Below are 17,673 nucleotides of genomic sequence, written 5' to 3' on the forward strand. Positions count from 1 at the left end.
GCAGAAATAAATGTAGTGCTTAAAATAATGTATGAAAAGTTAATATGCAAACCTTCCAGCAAATATAACAGGAGAAAAATCCATATTTTCAGTGCAGAGGTGGGGTAAATATAATTCCACAGATGCGAATAAAAATGCAATAGTCAGTGGGATGTGGCATAGTTGCCTCTGTGACAGGGGTACTTAATAGTCACGTTATGTTTATGAAATTGTGTTTAATACATTAAATAGCAATATGTTTGACAAGCATTAATATTTAGTGTTATTAGTTCATGCAAATGAACAATTGCTTCCTCTTCATTTCTTCTTTTTATACAAATGATTATGATATGCCTTGGATTTAGCAGGAAAGAGAGTCCTCTTACCTCTTTTCAGTCCTTAGTATTTTACTTAGGTCAATGAAAGCTCATTGGTATGATTAGGGGTGTATGATTTTTGTTAAATCAGTTCTGTCTGCATCCCACAGACTATCAGGCATCTTTCATTTTGTTAGGCATCTTTCCATTGATAGAATCATTTTTAACCCAAATTTCATTCTAATTACACTCATTTGCATTAGGATGAGTTCACATCAGCACAAATCTCTCCTCAAAAGAGAAACCCAGTCTGCAAGCCTGTGGAAACTACATGACTGAGGAAAAAACTGCAGAATCAACAAGCTGGATTCAAAGAAATCCAAACTAAATGAGAATTTTGCAGATTTCTCTGAAATCCCTAGTTACGGTATGTATCTTCATAAGTGAACTTGGTTCTCTGTTTGCATTTCCTGGATGGAATAAAGTGTGCAAGGACCTGCTATGGCATCTCCAGTGAGGGTAGCTTTAATGGTAGAGTGAACAACTGCTACAGAATAGCCCTGCCATTGCTATCATCCTGACTGGTCCATTGATAAAAGTGATATGGATTGTCCTTTCCAGGGAGGGAAGAGATGCCATTATGAGGATCACTGGGAGAAGGAGAGGAGAGCCTTCTGCAACAGGATCACTGGGGAAGGGCAAGGGGAGACAAGGAGACGCTCCACTCCCTCTCCAAGCCATCCATATGCAGATCACTTTTGCGCTGCTACCACTGCTGCTAGCAGCAAGGAAAGAGTGATCTTTTTCATGAGCACTGAGGTTGGTACACACATGCGCAGTCCACTGACCCAGCTTCACACATGGCCCTGCTTTAACATCTGTGGCAGCTGTTTATGGGAAAGCACCCTGAGACTGAAGGAACGTTCTTCTCCATCTCAATGCTCTAAGTTAGCAGTTCAATACCTCTGTGTGCTAGATGTGATCCATCAATCGCTCTACCTAAGGTAGAGTGGTCATTCTCCTTCTTTCTTCAGCTACAAAACTATCAGCAACAAGCACAGCTCCTAGCAGGAAATACTGGAAGGTTAAAGATTATGATGGGCATTGAGCAGTAACCACAAACGGGTAAAGAGAGATTAATGTGCACCATAGGTTAAAGTGGTAAAAGGGTCAGTCCCCAGCCTCTTGTTCTCTGGATCCTAATCGGAGGGTTTTATTTCTCCTACAGGTGCTCTGCTCATTTTAATTAATCCCTCTGGCTATGAACCTGGAGAGAATAAAATGAAAAACACTGCCAAGAGTGCATAATGTCAAAGGTCTTAAAGCTTCAGTTTAAACCTTAAAAACCTAACATGTGTAATTAAAAGAATGACTCATTTGCTTTTGATTTGATTTCACACACTGAATCCCCACTTTTTTCAGCTTGAAGGTTTCCCATATAACAGAGAACTCGGTATTTAATTTCCTACTTTCACTCTGCTCTGAAAGCAGAGAATCCAAAACCTGGGTCTATGAATAATTCAGTCACTCTTGTTCAAAATAAGAGCCAAAAGCATTATCATTCTTAGGCCTGAGACCTGCAGTACACTTTTGTTTAGCCAGAGATGCTAATCCATGGAACAAGTGATGTGCTGTAAAGTTCATCCAAGCCCACTGCTGAAGTGGAAAAGGCTTGGAGATCCCTTGAGTCTGAATTCTGCCATTCCAAAATCAATGTCAGTTTGAAGAAATTGCATGCAATCTTTACTTAGGTCATGCTGGGTGCCATGCAATGTGGCTGTCTCCAGCCCTCTGAACTTGGAGAATTATGAACATCCAACTGAGGGTGGGAAAAACACAGAGGCAAGGATGGCTCCTACCCTTGTGGTAAATAGCAAAGGAGCCTTGGAAAGGGTATCTCATTAAAAGGGAAAAGGTAAGTCCTGCCAAACTTTTGGATTTGTTTCCAAAGATTATGACCCCATCATGTGTACGACCACATCATGAATTTTCCAGATCTGTGCATTTAGATGGCATGGGGTGCTTCTAGATCAGGTTGGGGCCTCTTAGTATTACCAATCTGAAGTCACTGGTAGCCCCCCTGTCTTTGTTTCCTTATTGGAATGTCTGCAGTGAGTAAAAGAAGATGCACCAAGAAAACATGGGATGGTTACAAGTAGGATACAAGAATTTCTGAACCATAACATTTGGTGAATAAAACAAGGTGATTGCACCAAAAAAGTCTCTTTTAGGAGCACTAATAGATGCATTCCATGCTTTGAGAAATGAACATCTTCTAGGTAAAGAGAATGAGCCATGCTATTATTCTGTACAGGAGATTTAAAAAGAGACAAAAGTAGCTATACACCAACTGCACTGTTGTGAGACAAGTTCTCTCACTCAGCAGTAACAGTCTCACAAGTGATTCTTTGTTGAACATCTTTAGTTTACACATAAGTCTCTGAGCATTCACAAAGTGAAATTTTGAATTCTCTCTGGCATTCTTCACCCAAAGCTGTCCATATAAATCCTCCTGCATTTATCCCTGGGGGGAACAACACTGTGGAAATGGGCAAACCTGTTCTCCTCCCTCTGGGATCCCAATTGGGCCACCCTCCAACTGTGATAACAAAATATCAGGTCCCCTTCTTTAGGAGGCTGGAGTTCCCCATCCAATAGCTTCCCCATCTCTAAATCTCCTCCATCACAATATTGTTGCTCTTCCTCATTCCCACAGACAGGTTGACTGGACCCCTTGGCTGCCCTAACTAATCTTTCCCATAGCAGGCACAAGCAGGTACACAGGGTCTTGGACTGGAACTGGGTCTATTTTAACAATCAATTTATCATCAGAATCTGAGCTCACTGCGCTCATCACATGCGATCAGTTAAGTAAAATGAAACTAAAACTATTATCTTACATACATGGTTTAGTTGTATCATTTAAGTCCTATTTCTCAAGCATATGTACCTCCAGTAGATTCTTTCTCCTTGCTCCACTTCTGCCCCCCTTGTACCATCAGTTGTAACATTCCCTATTATTTTTCACTGTGTAAAATGTCAGTACTGTGAGAAGTTGTTCCTCAGGACCACATTCCCTTTTATTTATTTATTTATTTATTTATTTTTTTGTTGTTGAATCCATCCTACAATGAACTCAAAGCAGCTGTTTCACTCCAGCACAGTCCTGAGAGGTAGGCTTTGTGGACAGCAGCTTGTCCAATGGCATGCAGTGAAATTTCCATCTGAGGGGATTTCAGTAAGAGTTTCCCACTTAAAAAACTCACGACTCACTACAGTGTGGCATTCCAAACTGTGATTCACCACTCCTTCTCAGCACTGAAGGTGTAGAATTTTATACTAACATCTCACCAAATAATGAACGTCTGTGGTTAAACACCACTAGTTGTAGAACTCACCATTTGGTTTAGTTGGGAACTTCAAACAGATAGACATCTCTCATTACTATTTTCAAGCCTCGGAGCTCAACAACCAAAGCAAAGCCCTACTTGTATGTTTGTTTGAAATGAGCTTCTTGATGAAAAGACCACTAATGCTTATAAAAATTTACTATTTTAAAAAAGCTCATTGCAACACAGTTTACTACTATTGGCTGCCAAATAATAATATTGTAAAATAAAGTCAGTATCACATAAGATGATGATGAGGATGGTGATGATGATGATGATGATGATTTACCTGTATTCGTTCCACTTCTAAAAAGGTTGCTGATTGAAAGGCCTTTTCCCATAGAATGAGGTCACAGTCTAATTCCACAGAAAAGTAGAGATCCTCTCCTGTTTCAGATTGAACACCAAAGCAGTGTTTTCGCCGGTCCAGTAGATCACTGTCCTGATGAAAACCTGGAGTTATATAATCTTGCATACATCAATTAATATTTCGTACAGTACAGACCCACATGTTAGATGCAGAACAAAGTGCCAAGTTATTTTTATACATCTGCATTAGCTTCAAGTCTCAACATCTGTATGTCTCTACGTCTGTACATCATGAAGACCTGTGGACTTGTCAGGTATGCTGTCTCCCTGGAGCACATATTTGTGATATAACTGAAAGACTGCTAAGGCTCATACAGCCCACCAACACTACTCCCTTCCTTCCTATACACATGGGAACAAATAACACTGCCAAGCAAAGCTTTGAAGAAATCACTTCGGACTTTCAAGATTTAGGGAGGACAGTAGAGAACTTTGGAGCCAGAGACTTTCCTCTTCAATCCTTGCAGTTGGAAGAAGAGGAACAGGCAGGAAAAGAAAAGTACTCTAGGTGAATGTCTGACTATGAAGGTGGGGCTGACATGAGAGATTTGGATTCTGGGACCACAAGCTACTTTCTGGACTGCTGCTGTTGTTATGCCCAGGTGTGTTTGGTCACAGCACGAAGAAGTTTATCAGGAAGGCTTTAAACTGAATCCTACAGGGGAGAAATAAGTACACCTGGGCATAACAACAAAGGCTTATGCAATAACAGAGGCAGTAGTTTTAACAGTGCCCTACAACGGTCTTCCAAAAAATGCAGGAAGAAAGCTAGAGTATAAAACATGTGGTCTTTGATGTCCTCTATACTAATACCCGGAGTATGGGAAACAAACAGGATGAACTCAAACTCCTAATACATGAGGATGACTCCAACTTGATTAATATAACTGAAACTTGGTAAGATGACTTCCATGACTAAAATTCAACAAATAAGCATATACCCTGCTCAAGAATAACAAAAGGAATGGAAAGGGAGATGGAATCACACTATGTATTAAAGATACATATCTCTGCACAGAAATACAGAAAGATGAGCTTAATTGAGATCGTCTGGATTAATACAAATAGAGCAAGGAATAAAAGGAACACAGTAGTTAGAGCCTATTATCAATCATTCAGTCAAGGAATTGATGGCTGCAGAGCTGGTAGTGAAGAACAGTCACCCATTAAAAGAAACAAAAACGACTAACACTCTCCTTAAAATGAGCCATAAGCATAGGTCAGACAGCTAGAGTTTTGGTCTGGTAGGAGTTAGGAAGATAATTATGTCTGTTGTTCATAATCCAACTGGATGTTTAATTCAGTTTTGGGTTTTTTTTCTTAACAATAATGGCTGAACTGTGTCTGTAGTAGTTTATTCCTTTAATTTTTTATTTATATTTTACTGAATTCACGTGGGAATTTTATTCACGTTTGCTATGAGCAATGTTCCTAAATTTAATTACACTCAAGATCACTGCAGTGCCTTGAATGACAGTCATGATCTACCAGTCTGATATATCTGACAAGATGGGTGTGAGGATAAACAATGGTGTGAATTCCATGGAGGATGCAAATGTTACGGGTAAAATAAATTCTGCTCTGTGTTTGGGATCCAAAATATTCAGTAGTTGCTGATGCTGCTGGGGAGCAGGAGATAAACTGCATGAAATACAAGATGTTCATCAATTTTATTCCACTTTCTGTCTCCATACTGCATTGCAGGACTGGGCAACTTGTGGTCCTGCAGATGGTTTGTTCTGTAAGATCCAACTGCCCTCGCAATTGGCTATGTTGGCCAGGGCTGGCAGGCCAACTTAAAACATCTGGAGGGTCTCAGGTTGCACACTCCTCCTGCAGCATAAGAAAGTTTGTTATTGGGGCAAGATCAGAACAGAGACTGTGAATGGGCATGCACAAAAACCTCATGAACATTTTGAGCATGTAGAGAATGCCTCTCCCAGTAGCTAAAACCAACCACATCTCCTTTCACATTAAAATATTCTGTTTTCTAGTTTATGGTATTAGAGGTTTTTAGATACAGTCCAGAAAAGGTGACTTTTCTATAGACCTGAGTCCTCTCTGTAAACGATGGTGGGAAAGTCTGGAAAATATTTTTCGCCCTGGACTTGCCCACGCAACAGGTTGCACCTCCCCACCACAAAGCCAAAACAGAACAAAACAAAATGGAACGAATGGAATGGAATGGAATTAAACTATGGCACCCAGAAAGGACACAAACTACTTTGACTTTTCTGCTGCTCTGTAGTTTTTCTATGGAATGCTAAATTGGTAACACTCCAGGTACCCTTTTGTTCCATTTTGTTCTGTTCTTTTTACAAATGGAGGGTGCAGCAGTGGGATGGGAGGCAGGAGGTCCTATTCTAGAAGAGATACCAAGACATTTTGGTACTCTGATATAAATTCATTAAGCTCTTGACTGATTTGCTTATCCTAGAGTTAGCACTACTTTTAATTAAAAAAAAACCCAAGCATAAAATCCAGCTGAGTTGCTGGGATTGGTTTATGACCAGGGTTAATTTACGATACAGTAAACAAGATGAATATATCTCAGACTTGCTTTAAGACAATTAAATTCTATACTAGCAGGACACAGACCTCTCCTTGTCTCCCAACCCTAAATCCATCTTGTATTTTCCCATCTTCTTAAAGAAATTTCTCTTATCTTTTCAGCTTTTTTTCCCTTTTTTGGTTTTTGCATTAGCTTAGAACCCCACAAAATGCTGGCATTTGGATTTCTTGTAATGATTAACCTGGGCATGAGAACTTTGATTTTGTTCCATTAGGAAAATACATTTTTGAAGACGGCAAGTAACATGCAGATCACTATAGAAAAGGTCTGATGGTCAAAGCAGACATCAACTAATCTTCATACTAAACTTCATACCACAGTCTAATTTATGAAACTGAGATAATTATCCAAAAGTGTTGGTCTCCTCAGAAGCTCAGTGTACACAATTAATGTTGCAAAACTGATATGAAATAATTTCTTAAACAGTTCTTTAGCTATGGTAAATCTGCTGCAAATTGTAGAATAACCATAAACATGTGCACACCAATGGCTGCAGGTAAAAGCTCTTTTAGTTTACTGTTTTAGATTCAGCTGCCTAGAATCAGCCTGGAAGCTGTTTACGAAAGAAAGAAAGAAAGAAAGAAAGAAAGAAAGAAAGAAAGAAAGAAAAGAGAGAGAGAGAGGAGAAAACCATTCTGGTAGCAATGAGAGATGAAGAATTTGAATCTCTCCCACAGTGGCCTACTTCTCATTATATAGTAAGGTCAAAGTCTGCTGATAGCAGACTTTGAGTCCTGCAACCACATATGAGCATAAGCAGAAGAATACAACAGCAGCCCTGCTGGATCACACCAGAGGACCTTGTAACCCAGCATCCTGTTTTTCAAAGTAGCCTGCACGATGATGCCTGATGGAAACTTACACATGAGCAGTGAAGATAATTAACATCTTTGGTTATTGCTTTGCATATGTGGCTGTTGTCTTCCTTTTCAGAGAACCTGCTCCACACCTGATCATTAGTGCTGCTCTTTAATGTCCGTTTTTGAGTTCTGCAGTGTCCTTTTTTGAGATATAGCTATGGGAACTAGACTTACTATGGCAAATGTGACTGCACCATACATTTCCATAAATGCCAATCCCTTTCTTAAGAATCCCTAAAATGGAGTTTTATAGCAGCATCAGACTGGGTTGTTTCATTGATCTACTCTGCCATGACACCAAGATCCTTTAGACCCCATCAATAGCCCTAAGCATGAGAGCAGGAACAAGGTTACACCAAGTAGACCTGCTCCAAATGTCGTACCATAACATAGCTCTCTCCATAAATCTACACATGCATAGTGTGAACACCTGCAGCATGGAGGCCTTTACATGCACAGATGCTTACAAGCTGGTTTTCACACAGTGTGGAATCCTAATAATCTGGGTTCAGCTGTACATGTAAAAGTTTCCTTGCTGCAGCGATGTCATGGTGGAGAACCACACCACTACATGACATCTGATGGAGGGGCTATTTGGTGAGGCCCCACTCTTGCTCTCTTGGTGAGTATAACTACCTTAACACTTGAATCATGCTTGCATGTGTGTGAAATTATGAAATGTTGCCCAATATCCCTCACTTTACACTTCCACTATGTTGCACTTGTTATTCTTCTTGTTCATTCACCCATGGAAATGTTTTGGAACTCTTCAGAGACTCCTTTGGTTGCTACTGCCTTAAATAGCTTGATGACATGTGTAAACTTGGATTGCTATAATGTGTTGTACATGAGACTGCCCTTGAAGATGACCAAACACTTCCACTTGTGGAAAATGTTGTAGGCAGAACTAAAACTAGTATAACCATGCAGAATCTTCTTAACACCAATTCCAGAGGAAATGTGCTAGCTGCTTATTCACTTCTTAGCTTGATTAAAGGTGCTGCTACCAAGAATGCAAAGATCTTTAGGATTGCTTCTCTATATATCAGGCTGTTTGTGCTTTAAAGTTAATAGTGGAGATTCTTCTCTAAGTACCTGGAAGGCATTATGTGATGTAAGGAAGAGTGATCTCTGTGAATGAGCTTGGATTATAGAATACCTAGGTGTCGTTCAGGACCATGGTACAATCATTTCAGGGACAAGCTACTTGTTCTTCAACTTAGATATAAGAGAGCTTTGTCTTATTTACTTAAGTGCAAACACACATGGCCTGATTTGGATCAAGACCATAACACTCTGGAAGGGAATATTTAAACCTCTCTAAATTTTGTCCCCAAATTCCACCACATGGGTTAATGTGCTTTTTTAAGAAAAAAAAATTGCAGTGTATGTGTAAGATATTTCTTATCATGTTTTTAAACACACCTCTAAAATCTGTAAGTGTGGAGGGTGATTTTAAATAAAACAAATAAACTTGTTTATCACATTGGAGATAATTCATGTGCAAGTTAAAAAAGATCAGTTCTAATTCCAATCCTTGGGAATGCATTTCTTACTACATAAAGATAGGTGAATGTATTTCCACTATATACTTCCTTTTGTATCACAATTTACAGGTCTGTAAGTGGTCCCAAATAGCTAAAGGAGAACCAGTTGTACTCACAAAACCTCCCCCATGCAATCAGGGCTTGCAATTGCATAGAGCAATGTCTGTACTTAGTTTCTTCTTCAGACCTTTGCAAAATATGGATAGCTGTCAGATAACAGTAGGTTTGCTAACACTGGGGCCAAGTACTGCTCTCCTGCACATGGAAGGATAATGAGTGAATTGGGCTTTCAGTAAAAGTTCCTTTATCCAGTAGGGATGCCTGAGGAATCAATTTTGGAGGTGGGAATCCACTGGATTTCCTGGACTTGGCTCTCCAGACTTTTGCACACTTTCTCTTAGTCCAACTTTTTGCAGAGTGTGTCAAGCATTCAATTCTATGTGTGCCAGAAAGAGAGCTTGTGCAAACACTGCACAAGCAGCATTTCTCTTCTGTGCATGTGCTGTGCAGCCTTTGTTTGTTCTGCTCTTGCTGTGGAAGACGGTTGCCAGTTGTGCAACTGGACTTCGCAAGTGTTTGCAAACTTCCTCTTGGACTGTCTTGTTTCCTAAGTGAAGGCCGAGCAAGAGAAGACGGAGACTGGAGGAAAAAGGACTGGGTTCCAGGGAGGATCACTACAATCCTAATAAACAGTATCTGTACACATCCTTCCTGACACTTTCAATCCTCACCTTGCATTAACAAAAAAACTGGCACTATTTATTTTTGGGTCATTTTTGATCCCAGAGTATAGTGCCTCCTCAGACAAAGAAACTGTTGCATATGAAAAGTTTCTGTTTTGGCTGAAATCCCCCCACCCTGGGTTTCAATAAACATGAGAATGGCTTTTAGCTCTCAGCAAGTAAATGTATTTTAGGTTTAAGCTTTTCTGATGCAATGCAAGGCAGGAAAATCTGAATAACAATGCTTGGTCCATTGACCTTTTCTCTGCATAAAAACAGTTTGGCTTATTAACATTTTTTAAAAAACTCATAGCAAAGCTTTCCCTCAATAGATTTTAACTCTGTTTTCTGGAGATTTATTTAATAATTTTAGCTTTGAAAAGAGACCTAGATGATCCATATCACACCTTCTTTTGTACCTTTCTTTGGAGTCTATTGTTTGGGGTACAAAACAACCCCATTGAACTATTCCTATGGAGATGCTGGAGTACTTTTGTGACCTGGACATATTCTGGTTTATATTAAAAGACAGACAGACAGCAGGAGAATGAAATTTGAATATATTTTAGAATAAGCACTTTATGAGAATGTCATTGACATACAAGTCTATAGAACTACTTATGTGTAAATTATACAGAATGTGAGCTGGGGGATGTCAGTTACTCCAAAATTCAGAAATTGCACCTGAAAAATTCAGGAAGGGCTGAGAAAGTATGAAAAGGGGTTTCTGTTCAGGGGTTCAGTACATAAGAAGGCTTTTAAGGGGTTCATGTGCACGTTCTTTTATAATTTGCTCCTATCTGTCCTTTGGGCTTTCCAGCACTGCATCCTGCGGAGTGTCTGAAAGCTGAGTGAGGCATTTTTGTTTTTGGTTTTGTTGCTGCTAAAAGTCCTGTTATTAACAACACCCACACTGTAGTTAGCTTTCAGGCATTCAGCAGACAGGTGGAAACCCTAGTGAAGTCCTCAAAGTTCGAGCTGTCAAAGAGATTGTTAGGACAGAATGGGGGGGGGGGGTAATGGAAAAACAATGTGCACATTTATTTATTTAAAACATTTTTATCCCATCCTTTGCAAAAAATGCCTCAGGACAGCTTACAGAGGTTAATATAATATAATGTATTATAGTAATATAATAATACAATAAAATAATAATCAAAACATTAGGTAATAAGCACAACATGAAACAACCACTTTCAAAAAACAAAAGAAAAGGAAGAAAAAAAGAAAAGAAAGCAAATGTGACTGTGATCAGATCTTAAAATATCTAAAATCCTGAATTATTAAAATGATGGCTAAATAAAAAGGTCTTTACCCAGTGCCAGAAAGAGTAAAGAGTCGGCATCCAGTGAAGCACATTGCATAGTCTGGGCACCACTGCAGAGAAGGCCCTACTACGGGTGAATACCCTCTGTAATTCCTTCAAAGAGGGTTCCCGGAGCAAGGCCTTTCCTGCGGATCTTAAGGGGTGTGAGGGCATGTACATGAACCTCTCTGCCACTTCTATACAGTAAACTAAGTACCAAAGCCTTGTACTCTGAAAAAAATCTTCAAAATTCTCATCATTCTAAAGAAGGGAGAAAAATGCTTTGCCTCTTCTGCAAGGACATGGAAAAGTTGAGAAAAGGCACGTGGGTTTCCAGCACAGCACTGCTATTCTCCAGACTGTTCGGTGGGCATAACATATACAACTGTGTATCTGTTGCTTGCTTTTCTCTTGCCAATGAAATTGGCATGATGTGTGTCAGTTTACGACACTCTTTTCAAAGAAGCAAAACATATTTTTTTTATTGCACAAGTCTTGCAGAAAGTGTGTCTGTTCCCATGCAGTGACATTTCAGGTTTTTCTTAATTAAAGAAATAAACATCAGAGATAGGTTTGCAACCTTACACTTTGAGTTTATACAATGCTGCTGTGTACAATGGGATCTCTTCCCTGGTTTGAAAGCTCAGAAGAGCCTGCGGGAAGGAAAAGGGCTTTGTTTTGCAGGTGTTGAAATCACACTGCAACAGAAAGGGATGAAGCAGGAGCATCCCAGGCACACAATTTATCTCACCTAGGAACAGTTCCTCATACTGTGCCTCAGTCACATATTTTCCAGTCCACAGTGGTTGAACGTTTACATGGTTATTCTGCTTTTCTTCTTTTTATCTGGGATTTATCTTTTGGGGGGAGCGTGGTTAGAAAAAAGACAAATCCAGGTGTGGAAATACAGTTTGATTACAAGTGGATCACAGCTTCATCTGTATCCTTCATAGACTGCAGGTCAATGGCAAAATAAAAATCTGGTCTGGAAACACCCCTACAGATTCATAGAATTATATAATAAGAAAGTTGGAAGGGGCCAATAAGGCTATCAGATCCAACCCCTTCCTGGAATGGTGCAAACCGGTGAACTGCAACAACAGGAGGTTGGACCTGATGGTCTTTTGGCCCCTTCCAACTCCATTATACTATGCTTCTGTGGTGCAGAACTCCAAGTTACACCATCCCACTCAGATGATCATCCAATTTCATCCTGAATACCTCTAATGTGGGAGACCCCATAACTTTTCTAGGCAACTGGTTCCACTGTCGTATTGCTCTGACAGGACAATTTTCCTGCTGTCTAGCCTGTTGCACTGTATGGCTGTGAAAGCTGGACCATAAGGAAGGCTGAGTGCCAAAGAATCGAGGCCTTTGAATTGTGGTGCTGGAAGAGACTCCTGCAAGTCCCTTGGACTGCAAGCAGATCAAACCAGTCAGTCTTAGAGGAGATCAACCCTGACTGCTCTTTAGAAGGCCAGATCCTGAAGATGAAACTCAAATACTTTGGCTATCTAATGAGAAGGAAAGACTTACTGGAGAAGAGACTAATGCTGGGAACAATAGATGGCAAAAGAAGAAGGGGACGGCAGAGAATGAGGTGGCTAGATAGAGTCACTGAAGCAGTCGGCGTGAGCTTAAGTGGACTCCGGGGGATGGTGGAGGACAGGAAGGCCTGGAGGAATGTTGTCCATGGGGTTGCGATGGGTCAGACATGACTTCACATCTAACAACAACAAAGCCTGAATCTGTTTGCTGCAACTTGAGTTCATAATTCTGTGTCCCACAATCAGGGATGAGCAAGAAGAGATTTTGTCCTTCCTCTTACTGACAGCCTTTCAGGTACTTGTAGAGTGCTATCATATCTTCCCCCAGACTTGTTTTCTAGGCTAAACAGGTCCAGTTCTGTCCATTTCTCCTCATAGGGATTTGTTGCCCTGCTCTGAACTCTTTCCAATTTTTCTGCATTTCTTAGGTGCCCAGAAGTGGAAATGCTATTCTAAATGAGGTTGGACTATCGCTGAGTATAGGGGAACTAGTACTTCTCACAATTTGGAAGAAATATTTCTTCCAATGCATCCCCAAGTAGCATTTTAGCAAATATATCACATTGTTGGCTAATATTTAGCTTGTTGTTTACAACCATTCCAAGGTCTTTCTCATTTGTAGTATTCCTGAGTCAAGTATTCTCCATCTTGTATTTATGCATTTGGTTTCTTTTTCCAAATGACATGGCATTTGTTCATATTAAATTTTATTTTATTGCTTTCAGCTCTAACCCTAACCCTTAACCTATATGGATTTTTGAGGTACCTGATGTGGTGGGGAGGGGGAAGATGAAAATCTGGTGGATTTTCATGATTTGGCCCTCTGGATTCCTGTGCTAGCCCTACAATGTTTTTGAATCAATTCACAGACTCCAGTTTCTAAGTCATGTTGTAATTTCACAATATAAAAATAGATAAATAAGTCAGACAGACAGACAGACAGACAAGTCATGCTGCATTAGGTCAATGATCCATCCAGTCCAGCATTCTGTTTGCATGGTGGCAAAACAGCTGCTTACAGTATCTCTCAAGCAGCATGGATACAAGAGTTCCATATGTCTAAGCACATGCCCAGCATCTTGGGTACACAGGGATGGAAGCTGGATGATAATGGAAGTTGCACATAGCCAACAAGTTGTAGCAATTGATAGCCTTCTCCTCCATGAAGCCATCTGAATACCCTTTTAAGCCTTTCACATTGGTGGTCATCACTACTTTCAGTAGTGAATTGGTACAGGAATTCTATAGTTTAACTATGCACTGTGTAGATATTGTTTCTATTCTCTGTCCTGAATCTCCCACCAATCAGCTTCATGGGGTGACTCCAGGTTCTAGTATTACGGAAGAAGGAAAAAAAGGTTTCCCTTTCAAACTTTCTCTACATCATGCATAATTTTAAACACCTCCAGCATGTCTGTTTACATGCCTTAATTTCTAAGCTAAACAATCCCACTTGTTTTCACTGTTCCCTACAGGGGAGTTGCTCCAATGCCTTAATCATTTTAGTCATCTTTCTCTGCTCTTTCTCCAGCTAAGCAATGTCTTTTTTTCAACCAGAACTGCACACAATATTCCAAGTAAGGTCACACCAAAGATTTGTCTAAGTTAAGTATGAGCTTGGCAAGTTTAGCAATTTCTTTCCTAATTATGCCTAACATGAAGTTTGCCTCTTTCATAGCAACTGTGCATTGGGTCAACATTTTCATTGAGTTGTTCACCACAAACAAAGAAGCCCTTTCTTTAGCACTGATAAAACTTCACTGTTAGCTCAGATCCCATTGGCCTATGCTTGAGCCTGGAATTTTTTTGCCTAAACTTGCTTTACTTTACACTTGCTAAGGAAATTTATGTAAAATTACCCAATTAGCACTGATTAATATGCAAAGAGTATTTGGCCCTCATATCATGCATGGACCACCTGCTTTTCAGGTGCCAATTTGTGCAAAATAAGTAAAATAATGTGATTTGTATAAATGTCCTTAGTACTTAAAATGTGCAAACTGTTATCCTGTCTTAGAGACTGATGTCAGCAGAAAAAACACAACAGGACACAACAAAACAAAACCCAACTGCCTTTCTACCACTATGGAGCATTAGATGACAAACATGGAATTCCCAGTCAGGTCCTGACCAGACCTAATCTGATTAACTGCAACAAGGCTGTTGTATCATGTGCCCCTAGACCATGACCTCAGATACTTGTTTTGGAGGAAGGAATAAAGCAATGAAGTAATAAAGGAACTGAAATCCTGATTCCACCAGGTCTTGCCCATGCATTTTTAAGCCTGTCTCACAATTATATTGGTCAGAGGCCTGGGGATTTGCCTTTGTTTTTGTTTTCCTTCAGGAAAAAGTGGTATTTTAGGACACTGAATTCTCTGGTGGCATTCAGCTGTAAAATATGTGAACTCTGTCTTCAACCTTCTAGGTTCATTCTGGGAATTCAGTGATTCTATGCAAGCGTGATGAAAAATCATGAAGTGAGACCCTGCCTAAAGAAGAATTCAGCTTCTTGACCCTTTTAGATGCAACTGTAGGAGCCTAGGGACAGCCTGAGTTTGTTCTGTGGCTTCATTTCCTTATTTTATAGCATGAAGCACATGACTGGCAGCACAAGGGGCTGTTAGCATATTCTCAGTATCAACACAATGCAGCTATCTATACACTCAATGCTAATGATTTTGTAATGATTCTGTAGCATAACACAGCCCTGTAGACATTACTGAAAGCTCTCTTCCTATTGTCTGATGGTAGGCAAGCTTCAGAAGAGAATTGTTATTGCTTCATGTCCCTTTTCCCTCCTCAACCAATTGGTGTGAAATTTGCCTTTATAGAAGTTCTATTACTGTGTTCAGTTAAGCAGAGAGGTATTGGCATTAGTAATTGTTGACTGTTGCTTAAACGACTATTGCTAAGGGGAGCCATTGGAGATCGAAAAGAGAGAGAGTGCTAAATGAGGGAGAGGGGTGAGAATGAAAAGGAGAAATTGGAAAGCACAAAAGTACAGGGAAAGAAAATGCCAGAGGGAGGAACATGGAAGCAAATCTAGAATAAAAGGATGCCTATGTCTTCTACAATAAATGCACATGATGCAGAGAGACTGGGTTGGTACTAATCATTGCCTTGAGTCCAACTATTAGTGTGATAAGAATTACTTATGCACAGAGCACATCCAGGCTCAGGGCCTTATCAAGCATAAATGACAGTTACTAGATGCTGCTACAACACTGATTCCCAGGAGAAAATATTAAATTAAGATTGAAAGGACTATGGTGCTGAAAAATTGCTTCCTAGCTTAATGACAAATTAGCAGTTTCAGATTTAGTATAACTGGCAAACACTTCCTGCAGATATCAGTACTATTCATTTGTTACCATAATGTTGTGATAAAGCTGAATTTATTTTGCTATCACCAGATGCCACAGTATAGTAATGTTGGGCAAATGACAACATTCAGTTCAGTTCCTGATGAAAAACATTAGCCAAATAGACATTTCTGCATATATAATCCTAGAAGTAATGCATTGTGAAATGCTGTTGTTATGTGTGTGTGCGCAGACACGCACACACACAGACAGAATACATTTTATAACATCTCCCTTTAAAATTATTTGCTATTATTCATTTGCTGCTTGGCATTTCAGTTAGTACATTTAAAATACATTATAATATGGTAAACCTTAGCTTATTAAGCTTCCATAAAATTTAAAAGCACAGATGGCAAAAGAAAATCAAAACCATACAAATCAAATATCATTTTCACAGTTGATACTTTAAAAAAACTCTTTGACCAACAGCACAACACTTTTGAATATTGTTAATGGAATATAAAGAGCAGAAAGAACAGATTTAAAACTGAATTTATATTCTGATGGCCTGCAAGGAGATCAAACCAGTGAGTCTTAGAGGAGATCGACCCTGACTGCTCTTTAGAAGGCCAGATACTGAAGATGGAACTCAAATATTTTGGCCACCTAATGAGAAGGAAGGACTCCCTGGGGAAGAGCCTAATGCTGGGAACAGTGAATGGCAAAAGAAGAAGGGGACGGCAGAGGATGAGGTAGCTAGATGGAGTCACTTAAGCAGTCAGTGTGAGCTTAAGTGGACTCTGGGGGATGGTGGAGGACAGGAAGGCCTGGAGGGCTGTTGTCCATGGGGTTATAATTTATTGAGATTACAAATGTGGGGATATGACATTAGGCTTTCTAGAAAAATGCACTGAAATATGGGATACCCACAGGTCCACTGAAGCGGTAGAATCATTAAGTAACATTCCACTGATCTTCAGAAATACCTTAAATAAAATGGAGTAAGAATCTAATGCATCATCTTTGGATAACCATTACCAAGCATGATAGTGCTTTCTAGTGGGCACTCCTTGCATTAGTACACCCTCCCCCATTTGCTCTGGTGGGTTTAGTTGACAGTAGTGGGTGGGTAGCAGTGATGCTCTGATGAGTGCCAGAGCAGCTTGGAGCCATCACTTAAATTCCCCACAATTGCTCAGCACACCTCTGATGAATGCTTCTCTGCAACATTGTGTGAAGTTAAAATGGATGTTCTGGGCTGCCATTTTAATTTATGACAACATCCTAGAATGAAGATGCATTTGGGGTTCTTTGGGCATACAATGTTGATTCCTTGCTTCCTGATGGAAAAGCATATTTGTGCAAAGTGCAAGGTACTACTGTAAGCTGTCAGTACTAACACTGGCCTTGAGAGATGTAATAGTTCAGTATTGTTTGGAAATCAGGCTCTTTGCACTGAAAATCCTTCTCATCTCAAATGTATAAGAAGTTTGTGAAATAATTGTTCAGTACTAAAAGAAAGTTGAAACTGAAATACTTTGACCATCTAATGAGAAGGAAAGGCTCACTGGCGAAGATCCTAATGCTGGGAACAATAGAGGGCAAAAGAAGAAGGGGATGGCAGAGAATGAGGTGGCTAGATGGAGTCACTGAAGCAGCTGGTATGAGCTTCAGTGGACTCTGGGGATGGTGGAGGACAGGAAGGCCTGGAGGAATGTTATCCATGGGATCACAATGGGTCGGACATGACTTTGCAA

At 39.9% G+C, this 17,673-nt stretch overlaps 1 protein-coding gene across 1 annotated transcript in view; it reads right to left on the minus strand.

The window, feature by feature from the left end:
• SNTG1 (syntrophin gamma 1) overlaps positions 1 to 17,673 on the minus strand; it is a 247,526-nt gene that overhangs the window by 37,310 nt on the left and 192,543 nt on the right. The window contains exon 16 of the mRNA XM_044424428.1: positions 3,975 to 4,127. Coding sequence (XP_044280363.1) covers positions 3,975 to 4,127 — 153 coding nt within the window. The remainder of the gene's footprint in view (positions 1 to 3,974; positions 4,128 to 17,673) is intronic.

Source organism: Varanus komodoensis, unplaced genomic scaffold (genome assembly GCF_004798865.1).
Source record: "Varanus komodoensis strain SLA01 unplaced genomic scaffold, ASM479886v1 scaffold14_1, whole genome shotgun sequence".
NCBI lineage: Eukaryota > Metazoa > Chordata > Lepidosauria > Squamata > Varanidae > Varanus > Varanus komodoensis.